The following is a 15,608-nucleotide window of genomic DNA, read 5'->3' on the forward strand; positions in this document are numbered from 1 at the left end:
GGTCAGGCCATTGCAACACAAAGAATGTAATAGTTAACATGCTGCATCTCGCAGTGTTACCAGCTGGCTAGCGCGTCTCTCCCGTTGAACATCCAGGCTCTTTCCCAAAAAGCATAAGCAGTATCCTCTGCCTATTTTGGGAATGCGTCAAAGTCAAAAGTTTCTGGAAGCGGCAATGCGGAGTGGCCCACACTGTCAGCGCTGTGCCTGCTCTGCTGCCCGGTGCTGTGTTCTGAGGGTGCTGCTGCAGTGCTCAGCAGGAAGCAGTCCCTGCTGCCCTGGGAGATGTGGTCTTTGGGTGCCTGTACAGCAGGCTGTGCTTGCTCACATTTCCATTCCTGCTAGCTCGATGGGTGCCTCCAGCAGTGTGCCGGCCACCCCCACCCCTTGGGGTGCTGCTGAGTGCCTGGATGCCAAGGATTTGGTCCCACAGATCAGGGCTAGAGCTGCCCTGCTGATGACTGTATTAGTACAGGAGAAAGGAGTGTAGGTATGGATACAGCATGATTACTGTATCCAGATTATAAACATATGTTAGTTAGGTACTGAGTGATACAAAGAAATAGATGGGAACCTGACTGGCACTGCTGCTGAAAACATTTGCTTGTTAACATCTCGCCTTCAGTAATGTCTTAAATGTATGGGCTGGGTACACAGGCAGACTGAACATGCGTTGTCGTACTTCTGACCAATGCTAGTTTTCTCCTATATCCTTCTGTTTTTCCATGTTTTTTTAATACATTAAATGATGAAGCTTGAATGAAGATTGATGACACCTTCTTGGCAGTGTTTGCAAGACAAAAACAGAAGGAAAAGCCAGGTGTTCTTTCCCTCTCTGCTAAGTGCATCACGCTCTTGGATGCATGCAAACCATTCCTCACACAGTATCCACTGGAAATGTTTTTGAAACTGTGAACTGTCAGCTCTGCTATCCGGGGTTTGAGGAACGGTCTCGTGTCCTAACAGCCCCTTATCTTTGCAGAATCCAGATTGATACTTCCCATCACATCAAAGCTCTCAAGTTAGCTCCAAACGGAGTGTCTCAGTCTGATAACACTGACAATCAACACAAAAGTTGATTTTTGTGGTTGGTTGGCCATTGGTAGGCATTGATGGATCATTTACACTAGCAATTTAAAAGACAAATCAGAGTTGCTGAAAATTTTGTTTTAAAGAATAGTGGGATGGCAGGTAAGAAATAACCACATAACAACTAGGCAGAGTAGCAGGTCTGCTAGTCTGATACAGTGCACCAACTTGTTCAGTACAGACTGCTCAGTGCCCTGGCCTCCAAGCACCTCTTGGCTCTCATGCATGGAGCCTGCGTGCAGCCTTTGAGGCTGACCCTGGGCACAAGGGAAGGTGGGCACTGAGCTGTGGAGATGTGGCAAAGCTCCAGTAGCTGCCATCTTGCAGCTGGTTCGCTAGGTGGGACCATAGCAGGGCATCCACTGTGCCCTTGGAGGTGAAGGACCATTGCCTTACACCTGTTGGACACAGTTCCCATTGTCTGCTTTGTAAATTGGAGTGGCTGAAGAGATGCTGCTTTAGCGTTGTGTTTTTGATGCATCCGAACCATGAAATGATCAGTTGAGTTTAGGTTTCTAAGATTTACAAGCAGATTCTTTGGTAGGTGTAACAACATGGGGGGGGGGAAGCTTTTTGGCAAATTCTGCTAGCTAATATTCTTCAGCTAAACTAACTCAACCTCTAATGTTCAGTATTTTAAGATTTCTATTCTACTTCTGTTCAGGGTCAAATATTGCCATAACTTGTCCTTTGTTTCTTCAAATCTTGATAAGGTGTCCAAGTTGGCATCTGAGTTAACGGAAGGACTGTGGTTTAGGTTTCAAAACTGACTTGGAATGCGTGTGAGCTTTCAGTGCTTTCTTTCTTGGGTTAAAAAACAAAGAAGGCAAAGGGGAAAGGGTAGAGGCTGTAGTGATGCGAGCATTGTGTGATCTGTCAGTACATCCTGGGTTTGACTGTTGGTGTGCAACTTGTTCTTCAGAATGCTGCTAACTGTGGTGTGCCTTTCTTACCTCGAAGGTGCCATTCTTGGCAGATCAGAAACACAAGAATGCATCTACTACAACGCTAATTGGGAGAAAGATAAAACAAATCGCAGTGGCATTGAACCCTGTTATGGAGATAAAGATAAAAGACGACACTGTTTTGCTACATGGAAGAATATTTCTGGATCGATTGAAATCGTGAAACAAGGTTGCTGGCTGGATGACATCAACTGTTACGACAGGTAAGTTTTCTTACAAGCTTTATTTGTAAGTTTATGCTATATTGCTTGTCTGTAATTATTACAACCTCACTTCTGTAATCGGTAACTGAGACAAAAGATCAGTACAGTAGCCTGGAAATAATTGCACTTGTGCTTTTGTCCAAACACATGTGGGATTTTTTTTCCTCACTTAACTGTATGTATGGGCCCAACTTTACCTGGGTAAGGTTATGGTGTTTTTGCAGATTAGCATGTGCTACTTTCTCTCATTCAGTTATCATGTACTAAAACTTGTGTTTAATTTTTATATATTTAGGCCAATAGACTTTTTCTAGCAGCTTACTGTCAAACAGTGCAAATACAGTTACTGAAAACAGAATTTGGAATTTTATAGCTTACCTCTCCCAAGTCTTTGGAGCAGGATTGTCAATACGTTGTCTCCGTGCTTTCCTTAAATCTGAAAGCATTTTGCCTGTTTGCTAAAAGGCTCACCTCAGTAGCAGTCCTAAGAGACACTGAATATTTTTAAATTCCACTCATTTTAGTGTAACAGATGGTGTAGCAAGTACCCGTGAGCATTAACAGCAGGACTTGTGCTTTGTTAGTTACTGGCTGAATAAAGGTCGTGACTCTTTTAAGAAATAGTATTGCATCTTTTAGGAAATAGTACTGTAAGTCTTTGAAGTACTGTACTGTTATTTGTCCAAAGCAGTTACTATTTGGAAAGGGAAATAATTAAAAATAATAAAAGCATGAAAGATCCGTATTAAAATGAAATTGGAAATTATTTTTGGCCATATTTTGGAAAGCTTTCCTGTTGTGTTTGTTGAATGAGTAGAAGGAATCATTGTAGTCCTTTCTACCAAATAAAGTTTCCCCATGCTGGGATGTTTTTTCCTTTAACTGATAGCTTAAAGCTAAGTTGAATAGTACTCCTGATGTGCTGTTTCTCAGAGAAGAAGCAAAGCAACTGCAAGTTTGCTTGCTTAGCGTGGTTGAAATCCTGCTGTGCTGGAAGACAAAGGACAATTTCTGAAGAAACCTTATTTATTGCTACTAGTATGTAGTAACAGTAAGCCAGGATGGGAAAGTACTTTGATTTATTTTTAACCTCTTCTTAGTTGTAGATTTGCAGAAGAAGTGGAAATATTTACATGTTGAACTGATTTTATTTCTGCTAGATTTTGAACTTTTAGGATGGAAATAGAACTTTTCGAATTGGAAGTTGAATTAGGTTCTGTACCATTGGCATCCCACTACTGCAACTTACATCACTGAGCAGTTTGAAAGAATTCAGCACTAAGTTCTCCTTTGAGCTAAGAAAAGAAAGTGGAAGAAGAGATAAAACGCAGGAGGGGAACAGTTGAAGTAAAAGCTTGTCTATGCCCTCAGTAACTATAGCTTGTCAAAAGAACGCATGCTGCTGTGTTTGTCTAAAATATCCATTAAGCCAAATCTTATCTCTGGCAGTTCACTAAACAGAGAGTTACGGTGTGATGAACTCCAAGCAGCAGCAGATTAAGAACATCAAAGAATGAATGTGTTAGGGACATTTCAGCACAGTCTAATTGTAATAGCCAGATCTATAAAATAACCTAGCTTTTGAAGATGAACCTGGAACTTTTATGGAGGTCTAGCAGTATGTAATGTCTGCAGCTATTCCTGCAGGATCTTCAAGCTCGTTATCTGCTGTCAAGTTGTTGCCTTCTGCATTACTCCTGTTTTTGTCTCCTTACTTGAGTAGTTTGAGCTTGTTAGTTGATAGAACTCCTGGCCTGCTTTTAAGTCACTGTCTGAAATAAACCCTTTCCCTACACGTAATGCATGCGTGCAAGAGAACTCAGAATTTCAATGTTTTCTAAAAATACAGTAAAATAATTCTACTTCCTTCTTATCTTCAATGTTTGCAATGCTGTTCTGAGAGACTGTCATTAAACGCTCACCATTTGCTCGTTTGTTTTGCACATGTAAACACACATCTTGAACTGCTCTTCAGTACTTCTGTCAGCTCTATTTGAATTTTGTGTTAGAAATAGCAAATCATTCTGTTTCAGGTTTAATATTAACGATATGTCAATATTGCCATATAAAATAATAACAAATCTTCCTCACATTTTGCTGTAATTTCATTAGTGTGCTATTCTGGGTAACTCACTGAAGTTCCCTTTAAATTATAAATATTATCAAATGTTTTCAGCAAAACAGACAGCGTAAGATTAATAAAGTTTTTTCTTATTATCTTTTATAGGAATGATTGCATAGAGAAAAAAGACAGCCCTGAAGTGTTCTTCTGTTGTTGTGAAGGCAACATGTGTAATGAACGCTTCTTCTATTTTCCAGAAATGGAGGTCACACAGCGTAAGTTGGTCTAACACATTGATAAAGAAACCATACAGCAGAGTTCAGAAATGCCTGATATTGTGCATGTATAGGAGATGAGGCTTTCCAAAATGTTACAGTCAGTTTTTCTATGCCAGAAGGTTTCTGTTTCTCTAAGTGATACAGAGCTGTATGCATTCACATAACAAACCTAGAAAGTTACCAGTTCTTTCCTTCGATTTTAAAAGCTACTAAAAAATAGTAATTTAAATGGATGAAATGCACTCAGCTCTTTTCTGAAGGTGAGAAGAAAGAATAATATGAAATAATTGGAATAATTGGCTATTTTAATATACTGGCTCTACTGTCAAATCTTACCTTAATTGTGTAGGTAAGCTTCTGTAAGCATTTATAAATTATTAGACTATAAGCAGTATCATCTTCATACGCTCATACCAGGCTAGGAATGCTCCTCTTCATGAAAAAATGTTAGCAGTATTTCTTTAAACTGATTGACACAGTAACGTTTAAAAATTTCAGGAGGATTTCTTCCTAAGTTACAGAGCACATCAGATAACCACACTTAACAAATTGTTTTAAGAAAACAGTAGCTGGAAGATTATTAGGCTATTCTTGAGTATCTTCTTCCAGCCAAGAATCTCATAATCTTTGTTGGAAGACTATCAGTGTTAATAAGTGAATTGAAAACAGCAAATGTCTTGTGCGCTGCATAGCCAGAGGAAGTTGTGATATTAAATAACATATCTGTGAGATTGAAGTAATCTCTGGTGGCCCAAGAGATGCTCCTGTCACTTTTGTCAGTGGTATTGCTAACACAATAATGGGCATTCTTCCTTGCTCTCTTTTGCCCCAGAAGTTCCTCTGGGGTCCTCCCTGAGACACTTAGGTAAGGTTCTTCAGCTAGAGGATTTTTACTTCCAGCAAATGAGCAGAGCCTCAATACGTTGGCAGATTATTTCTGGCCAGCACTACTTACTAATGATATCTTATTATTTACATTCCAAAGATTAAACATCTGTATCGATTCTTTTTTCATTCATTTAGTGATGGCATTCTTACAGTCTTTTAAAATAAAAACATCTCTTACACAATATAGATAGAGCAAGCATAGAAGCACAAAGCAGTTGGGTGCACTAGCACGTAAGTCTGGGGGTCTGGGTTATCTCCACGTTTTCTGAAGTGCTGCCTTTCAAGTAAACACCTGTTTAATTATTAGACTATGCTACTTGATCAAGTGTTGTTAGCCTGTTGCACTGATTGCATGAAGTTTAGATCAGGATGATAGATTTTTCCATCAATGAATGAATGATGTACTTTTTTTTTATTCCCTTCAGCAACTTCCAATCCAGTCACACCGAAGCCACCTCTATTCAATACCTTGCTTTATTCATTGGTGCCTATAATGGGAATTGCAGTGATTGTGCTCTTTTCATTTTGGATGTACAGACATCACAAGCTAGCATATCCTCCAGTACTTGTTCCAACCCAAGTAAGTTGCTGCATTATGACTTCATTTTTTTTTTGAAAGGTAAAAAAAAAAAACATGTCTGAAGCAAATGGGAGAAAGAAACAGGCATCTGTTGCATGGCTGAGGCCCCCTGCTGCATTGCTGATTTAAAGGTGTCAGTGCTTGGTATCAGCAAAAGCAAATAATTCAGCTTCTACTTTAATAGCTTTGTGTGTTTTAATTGATATTTGTTGCATGAGTGAGGATTTATTTAAAAAACTCTGTTTTGGGGCCGTGTGGAACTAAACAGAACAAAAGTTCCAGCTTAACATAGCTGAGAGGTGAGGGAAGTTCATACATCCCACTGCTTGTGTGCATGTTGTGTGCAGGTGCTCTCATGTGCTCCTGAGCTTTTTGTAATGCTTAGCTTACAACAAAAATGAAGGAGAGAGGCTAATTCATAATGGCAATTTGCAGTGAATGGCAAATAGAAACAGGAAAAGCATAGTTATTAAAGAAAAAAAGCATGGAACTGAACTGCAGGTATCATTAAGGGAATATAAAGAAAACATGTAATTGAAACGTAGTCCAAGGGCTGAGCTCATCTTGTGGCCTCTGTTCTTCCCATCATCTTTTTCCTCTTATTTCTTCATGCAAATGTTATATTTTGTCTTAAAATGTCTCAATTTTATCACTGTTCCTCTTTTACCTGAGAAATATTTTGAGACCATTGTCCTAAAATTTGAAATGTGAACTGGCTCCAAGGCATCAAAACCAACTTCTACAGCTGTATGTGCATAGTTTCTGTTGTTAGGCTCCAGCTGATCCTGTAGATGTAAGTAATAGTATGTAGTAGGATTCCTTCTACTCAGCTGTGTCCAAAGATTCAAGTGAGATTAGAAAGTCATCCAGAAATGAGGTTGTGACAACAAAATCCTCAGAACTGAAGTAGGAGAGGTCCCACACCTGAGATTTTGGAGTCAGATTTGAACTTAAGCTCCATAAGCCAGTGCAGTGACTGCTCAGCTACAATACCTCACCTCTCATACAGTGACAATTCAGTTTATGGTTATCTGAAGGTAGAACACTTGCTATTTTTGGTAGGATTGTGTTTTAAAAGGGTTGCATGCATTTACCCTGTACTGCCAGCTGCTGCGAGGTTTTTCTGTGTTAATGCTTGACATCAGGGTGCTCCGTGAAGTATTATTGCCTCTGGTTGAGAAATCCAATTGTTTTGGTTTCAGTTTCATAGTAACAGATAAGAAAAGTTTAGGAGGAAGCAGTGGACATAACTACATGCCAAAGGGTAAGAACGTAGTTCAGAGGGAAAAGAGGACATTTCCTGACCTTGCAACAAACCAACCTCGTGTAGATCTGTTAGCATAACTCTTGCATCCATTTCCATTTTTCTGTATTTGGGTCTTTATGTCATCTTAGCAGTCTTCATTGCAAGATTAAGTTGATACTTTCCAGTTGTGTGAATAATTAATTTCCCTTCTAGAGTTACAGACAGTGTCAGAAAAGCAAGCAAACATTAAGTACTTGAAATATATCAAGAACCTGAAGTTTGGTTTTCTTCTTCCTTTTTATTGTAGCTCCTTTCTTCCATGGTTTATGTTCAGTACAGGAGTGGACATGTCATAAATTTTTAATAAATAGGGTAATAACCTGTTCGTTAATGCCTAGATTGTATCTGTTGGGATAAGTATATGTTGGTGCATGAGCTAGTTATGGTGTAATAACATTTTCTTATCTTGTGGTGAATAGGCATTAAGGTTTGATGTGGAAAGTCAGGAAAAGTGACTTCTGCCTGAAAATCTAAATGAAATTATGTAAATAGAAGGTAGAAATATTCTCCCATAGGCAGCAGAGCAGTGTTTCCCACTTAAAATTTGGTTACAGCTGATTTCAATGGGAAGCAGGGGGAACAGGAAGAGAGGGAACAGTGTTAGTAGCTTTATAACCATAAAACAAATATTTAAATAATTTAATTAGTATATTTAATAAGTAGGGCATGAGTAGAGTCTGTAGGCAAATGCATTCTTCTCTGAGTCTTACTGTAGCAATCGGTGGGATGGTTTAATTACATGCATATCAGATATTCACTAGAAAACATCAGTTTCTGTGTGAGATATAAAAGAAAAGGTTCTGCATGGCAGTGGGAGTGCTGAGCAGCAGTGTGCCCTGGCAGGAACCTTTCTGTCTGTAGAAAGTAAGGGGGGAGGATGAGAAATGAGAGAGAATCAAGAGGAGGAAACACGGGAGAATAAGAAAAGTTGGAAGAATTAGGAGAAGAAAGAGTGGGTAAATAGAAAGTCAGTGACGGTGCTATAGGGAAAGGGACTGTTTGGTAGATTTAAAAGAAAAGGAGAAGATGGAGAAATATGCTAAAAGAAATTTTTGAAATGAAAGAAAGGACGAATGTCCAAGAAAATGCCAACAACTTCATTTTCTTTCGAAAACAAAACGCTCACAGCGCATCAGGCAGGCAGTTCTGACACAGACTGGCCTCAGTTCGCAGCTCTGTGGATTGCATTGGGACGTCCAGGCAATTATTCTAATTTTAATGTGGCAGAGGTAGGTTTTGTATCTAAGTTGAATAGCTGCAGCTGCTCTGGATCACTCCTGCCGTGCTCTGTACCCACTGGGCTGTGTGGGGCCAGCGCTGTCCCACTGCTCCCCTGCCCTGCAGGCATCTCGTCTCGCCTCCCCACCATCAGTTGCACTGTGTGCATTGCTGTCTGCAGTCTAGCTAAAGCTGACTGTCAAATTTTGTGAAAATCTATCACTTCTTAAATTCTGTAATGAGTTATTAGCAAATGTAGGTTTGCAAAATATATGCGTGTTTATGTAAAACAGTTTGACAGAGCTATTTCATCTTCTTATTTATGTTAGGACATATCATGCAGCAAACACATAGTCCATATGTCTGATCATTTACCAGAAAGATAGCTGAGTGTTTTAAACATTAGAAACTGTGTATTTTTATCTAGAAAGAGTTACTCGAGCTCAGTTAACTTTTACTCATGAGCACGGAGTACGCTGCAAATGAAGCACTATGGCCTTTGTGGACTAAAGCTCTCACTCAGTTTAGGTGCACTTCAGGTTTCCCCACAGCGTCCTGCTGATTTTCCTGGTAGAAATGTGAATGTGGATGGCAGGGAGTTGATCTGCTATGCTCATTTATTTTTTTACATCTCTTGAGCATGGGCCAGGGTTGTCACTCAGTGCTAATTGTGACTGCAGTGTTACCACTCTGTCATCCGATAGATAGGACCACAACCTATTTTATAGCATAACTGACACAAGTAACACTTCTGTTTTTTATCAGTTCACAGAGCTGTGGCTCCCAACGTTTTGCATCCATACTGTGCAAAGAAGAATTAACCTCATGTACTTTTTGTGAAGTGCCCGAGTTATGAATATCTTACTGGATCACAGAGTTGCTTTTTTTGTTCTGTGTTGTTTTTAAAATAAGAGTCATCTGTTCAGAGGGTTGGAAAAAGCTTTGTAGATTCGCATAATGTCATTTTTCTTAGCCTATTCTTGTGCTTTCTTCTGAAACATTTGGAGTTACTTGGGTCAAAGATGCTGCATGTGTTTAATCACTGAGCAGAAGAAAGCCCTGATCTGGACCTATTTGGTGTGACTGGAAAATCAAAAACTCATAATGAACTGTTTTAACTCTGCCACTCTGTATTATTCAGTGACATAAAAGCCACTTGCTTCCATATGCATCCATAAAAGTAAGCTTGATGAACTACTATTTCTTCTCACAGAGGATTACACAGGACTTTGGCGTGTGCTTTTTTAACCTTGTACATCTTGCTTTATTTAGCTTTTCACCCAGTATTCCCTGTACTGAGCACATTAATCTTGTCTGATTCATTTTTTTACTACTTCCTCCATACGGATGAACCTCAGTGGTCCATCTCATGTGTGGAAGGTATGCCTTGTTTCCAAAGTCACGTGCTACATAAACCAAGACTTACTCTTAATTGGAGCACATAAATCAGATACAAAGATACTGCTCTGGTCTCAGTGCTTTGAGTCTCAGAAAGTACTCTGTGTTGGATGGGTCGCTCCTATCACCGTTGTACCACCTTCAGTGCAACTCTTCCTGAAGATGCCGAAGTACAAATTAACCTGTGTAGCCACATCATGATTCTGCTACTTCAGTTTCAGCTGTAAGAAGTCAGAATTGAAAGCAGTTCCACTTAACGTGGGATGAATAATAATGAAAGAAAATGATTTATTTTTTAAAAAATAATGGAAGTGTAGGTACTAGTGAGTAAACATGTTGTGGTTGGCATTGGAAAAGATGTTCACTTAGTGTTTTTATTCCTTAATTTAAGTTTGAGCACGCTAGATAATCTACTTGGTGCTCTTAGAATCTCTGGGACAATCTGTCCCTTGACTACACTCAGAAAATTGCAGTTGGCTGCTGAAGAAGAATGACAAAATGAAGTGTTGAGGTTTTTTCCACTTTGCTCTTCCAGCCACTTCTGTTGTTGTTACATTTTAATAGAACCATTAAAACACTTGAAAAATGAGGGGTTAGAAAGGGAGAGATGTTTTATCAAGAACATGTTCCTGACTTAGGAAGGTTTATAGCTACTTGAAAAATACGCAGCTGTGTGAGATGGGAAAGCAGATAGATCAACAAAGAGAAGCTGGAGGTTGGACATGGGAAGAACTTCTTTTGAATCGTGGGTACAGGATGGGTTGGAGCCTTTGGTTAGCTAAGAAAGAGCTAAGAGCTAAGGTTGGGTACTTGCCGGTCATTGATGAATCATTAACATTTAATGAGTGGCAATGTTAGTATTGAAAAGAACCAAATGAGCCCTAGGTTGGGACTGCCTGAAGTGTGCCTGACTTCGTATTCTGTGATGCTGCATTTGTACCTTCAGGTCTAATGAGAATTTCTTCTAGAATTGATTCCAATCAATAGCTGGAGTGACACAGGAGGAAGCTCTGACGCCATCCTTTGATTGTGGTGCTGGGATATCCAGCTCAGGCACACTTGTTCAAAGATGATAGTCTTTGATTGTGCTCTGGAGCAATCACAGGAGGGCTGAGACAGCGATTTCTTGCAAGTGTGCAATCAGGTACCCAACCTTTGGGAGCTTTTTAGTAATTTTCCATCATGAAGTCCAGTGCTGCGTATCCTTAGATATGCTCTCCTGAGTGTTTCAGGCTGATACCTCTCAGCTATGCAAGAACAATTCTTTTTACTTTACATTCTCTGAAGAGGTTGAGGGACCGTAAGTGAACGTGCAGATGTCATATTTAAGGCATTATTTGGGAACAAGGGAATGAGTTTTGATTTTGAACATCATGTTTATGAAGATCTTTGTGATGTGTCTGAAGTTCAGACAAACTGCTTGGGTTTTTGTTCCAGGTATTACAGATATCTCAGCCATTTCCCTGCTCCCAGTCTAAACACTGAGTTATGTGTTTGTGGGGATGGTGGCTGTTCTGTGGGGCTCTCAATTGCTCCCAGCTTTTATTCCTTAAGAGATGCATTAATTGCTGAAATGAATATATTTACTTTTTGGTAATAGCCAGATACTGCTTAACCTGCTGATATTTGGATACCTAATGAAAATTCTACCTTGGTGGTCTGTATCTGAAGGGACAGGCAATGGTCTTAATAGTAGAATGTCTACAGTGTGCATCTACAGTGTGCATAAATCTCTTTGAAAGTTGTCCTATATGTAATGTGGTAGGGTGTGGGGGGGGGGGCAGTCTCATTAAGAGAGTGATGTGGGGATTGGAATAGGACTTCAGAATTCCATATTTGTATTTTCTCATGATGCTAAGAGCAAAAAGTTTGGATTCCTGTGCCTTTTTACTTACTTCTGAGGAATTTACATGATTCTTTGGAACCTGGAGGACTGTAGCAGCAAACAGAACTGAAAAGTTACTCTTTAATAACTTTCTTTTGCAGCCCAAGGAAAGAAATTTGTTGAGTGACCATTTCACATGAGCAGTGCTTGTTTATTCACCTGCTGCTTCAGTAGAAACGTGAGCGTATAACAGATGTGGCTGTCAGCCTGGGCAGAGGCTGTTCCCTATCAGATTCAAAGATGGAGCAGTGTTGTTGTTTTGCTTGGCTGTTGTTTCAGGCAAAGGAACATGGGCAGCTCGGAGCAGGAACAGTGCTCGTGGGTTCTGGAGTTTGTGCTGCAGTGTCTGAGTTGCATACACTGAATAGTTGTTGTACTGGGACCACCAGTCAGCGAAAGAAAATTGGTTGAAGGTGGTTTTTAGTTCTTTTTATGGCATTTTCTCCCTCTGATGAAGTGCCCGAGGTATCCGCAGGCTGTACAAGGGCTGTGGGGTCAGTGCTGGGCTCAGGGGTCTCAGCCTTCGCTGTGGCTGTGCTTGCTGACCCAGGAGGGCTGCTCCTGGCACCCACGTGACAGCAAGCTATAAATCAGACCCCAGCTAATCTAGACTTCAAGAAAAGCTTCAGCCCTTCTATTATTAATTATTTAGATAATGCTAAGTGTGTGCTAGACAGTTCTTGAGCTGACAGAAGGCTGTTGTTGGCCGCAGCTCAGTAGAATCTGAAGAATGTAAAGGCGAAGGGAGAAGGAGAGGATGACTGCTGCTACGCGGCAGCTGAATGCTTCAGGCCTTTGGGTGTCATACTGTTGCACTGTCTGATCAAACTGTAGAGGGCACAGAAAATGACTGAGGCAAAAGCTCAGGAGAAGGAATGAAGGTATCTCTGAGCTTCCCTACTTTGAAGCAGCGTGAGCAAGCTTGTCTCATTGAAATGTGTTTTAAGTTTCAGAAGTAGAGCTCTTGGACTTCTAGTTTTGTAATAGATTTCCTTCAGTGGTCTCATGATTTGTTTGAAACAAGTCTTAAACATTATAATTTACCCTATATGTGTGGGAAGTGGCATCTTCAAGTTCACTTGTCCTAGTTCCAGTTCAAGCATGCCAGATTGACTGAATAAATTCACTGATACAGATCCAGGGTATGAAGACCTATTTGTTAGTGGGGTTCGGTTATAACTCAGGCACTTGAAAGTTTCCATTTTCCACAGCTAGATACTTAATGCAGTGTAGTCTCTGAACTTAAAACATAAAGTACAACAGTGCCCTCTACTGTGCAGTTGGGAGCATAACGAGCTGAGTTACATAACTTGTGTTTGTAAGTATGTTCTGCATGTGTTTATACACTGTTCCGTAGTAACATTCGTGTAGGCACCAATAATGGACACTTCTGTTCTTAATTATGAGATCAATTCAGCTGATGGTCTGTATTAAAATCTTTGGTTTTCCTTATTTTTCTTTGCTAACATATCAATGATGTTGTTTTTTTCATTTTAAATGCTCTGTTATCAGTACAGAAAAGTATTGCTACCCCCATGAATATTTTTGTTGTTGATTCGCAAGCAATTTATTTTGTCTCTTTTCTTATAAACTGTTTTCTCATCCCATTCTTGATGTAAATAGTAATTTCTTTTGCCTGTGTTTTTTCCCCCTCAACAAGCACGCCTTTCATATAATGATTGAGGTAAGATGCATTGATGTTTGTTCATGGTTATGGAACTTTCTGTGGACTTGTAAGAAGTTGTTTTGGTATGAATTCCGTTCTTTCAATATTTTAGACCAGAAATTTGTAAGCATGCGGGGTTGAAAAACAGAGATTCAGTCTGCTGCTTGTGGCTTTTCTTGAAGCCTCCTATGATTGCTCAGGTTATGGAGTTACACGTCTGCAGGGAGCGATGTGGAATACACCAGGAATGCTGCAGCCAGTGCCACAGCCAGCCCGGCGCAGCCCTGTGAGCGGTGCAGGGCTGTGCTGGGAGGGCAGGAGGTGTGAGCAGCCTCTGCCTCACTGCAGGGCAGCAGCACGCCCTGCCCAGCACTGGGCTGCCCCTGCAGCACGGGGCTGCCTGCTGTGGCTGGCCGGCGAGGTTCATGTGTGAGAAACAGAGGTGTTTGGCTTGAGGAGAGAGGTTAGCTGATGAGAAGCGCTCTGTCACCATTCAGTCTCTACTTTGACTTTATCATTGGCCAGAAGTGATTTTTACTTGCATTTAATTAATGGTTCTTCATTTAAAAAGCTACAAGTAACTGAGAACTGCTTATTTAGACCCATGCTCGTTACTGTTTGGTCGAAAAGCCAAACAAGATTTGAGTTGTGGTCTGAATGCTCAGTTTTTCTTGTCTGTATGTTTTCTACATAGGTCTCATGTTCACAGCTGAAATGCCTTGTGAACATGCTTTAGAGGGAAATAGAAGGTTGCTATCTAAATATTCTGAATATCTCACACCTGTGGGGGATCATCATTCTGTTCCTTGTACTGTTTTGCTCCAAATGATTGCAGTTAGGGGAAAAATAAGTGTTATGACTACAAGCTACTGCCCTGTTTGTATCAATTTGGGGAGTATGTAATATACTGTAAAATACAGGGGAATTTGTGGGGTGAAAAGGAGAAAAGATGGTAGGGAATGAAACATGATCATTTAGATGCAGGCCACGGAGTCAGTCTTAGGCTGGATTACAGAATTTGAGTTCTGACTTTTACTCTGTTTGGGTTTTCATGTGGTATCTGATTGAAAATGAACCCAAACTTGAAAGAGAGAAATGAGAACTCGTCGACCACGTTCTAATATAAGCTGTAGAGTAAATGTAACCAAGGAGAAGTAATGCAAAAGTTAACACAGAACGTGCATGGGCTCCGAAGGTTAAGAACTTGTTTTTGTTTTGGAATCAGAAGAGAGAAATGTCTTTGTACAACCACATGTGGGCTACTGGCCCTTTCCCCCCCCCACACCCTTTGTTGTACATATGGAATCATCTGATTAAATTGTCATGTGAGGGGAATGACTGGAGATGCACTCACGTGCTGATGGGTGGTGTTGGGGCGGCCCTTAAACAATCCATCCAGTTCATCGTGTTTGTCATGGGTTTGTAGTTTCCCAGTTGTTATGCTTCTGATTCATCTTCAGATCCATATCCCACTCACTTTGGGAAACCTAAAAACTGTTTGTTTATGTTGAGGCAGCTCTCCTTTCTGTTTTAAACCAGGATTTGCTTTGCTCTGTGTGTGCAGGTATGACAGTTCTTCACAAGGAGCAGGAAGCTTTGATTTCGTAGAAGGTTGCTGTATAACGCAGTGGGAAAACATTTTGAAATGCTCAGACTTTCTAGGAAATGCAGAACTTGGGTAGATGGAAAGTACTGCACACGGGCTGAAGGGAAAGCAGGGAGCAGTGCTTTTTGCTGGCTGGTTTTTGCATGGGGAGACCTCCTCCTCTTGTGATGGGTGCTGCAATTCAGGTGTGTTCAAACCTGGTCACACAAGTCGTGTCATGGCATGGCATTCAATCTCTGGCTACCACACAGTCCAGGATCCTTAAAAATAACAGCTTTGTAGTACTCAAAATAGGTTTTTGTGAGTAAATTTGGGCATCTCATTTCTAGCTTTGCACGTCTATTTTTGCCGTTTCTGTAACTGTTTCAGTCCTGCTGCCTGAAATATTCATTAAGGGCTTTGGCACCAAATGAAGGGCAGCACAGGAGTGGAAATTGGCATGGCTGTGTATCAGCAGCTCCAGG

At 40.5% G+C, this 15,608-nt stretch overlaps 1 protein-coding gene across 5 annotated transcripts in view; it reads left to right on the forward strand.

Moving 5' to 3' along the window:
• Positions 1–15,608, forward strand: part of ACVR2A (activin A receptor type 2A) — a 57,475-nt gene that overhangs the window by 29,306 nt on the left and 12,561 nt on the right. For 3 of the 5 annotated variants that reach the window (NM_205367.2, XM_046943500.1, XM_046943501.1), the window contains exons 2-4: positions 2,050–2,257; positions 4,485–4,594; positions 5,911–6,065. In NM_205367.2, the coding sequence (NP_990698.1) occupies positions 2,050–2,257; positions 4,485–4,594; positions 5,911–6,065 (473 nt within the window). Of the gene's footprint in view, positions 1–2,049; positions 2,258–4,484; positions 4,595–5,910; positions 6,066–13,532; positions 13,557–15,608 lie in introns of all 5 variants that reach the window. The other 2 variants (XM_015289792.4, XM_040703361.2) reach the window with 1 other exon arrangement.

Source organism: Gallus gallus, chromosome 7 (assembly GCF_016699485.2).
Source record: "Gallus gallus isolate bGalGal1 chromosome 7, bGalGal1.mat.broiler.GRCg7b, whole genome shotgun sequence".
Lineage (NCBI taxonomy): Eukaryota > Metazoa > Chordata > Aves > Galliformes > Phasianidae > Gallus > Gallus gallus.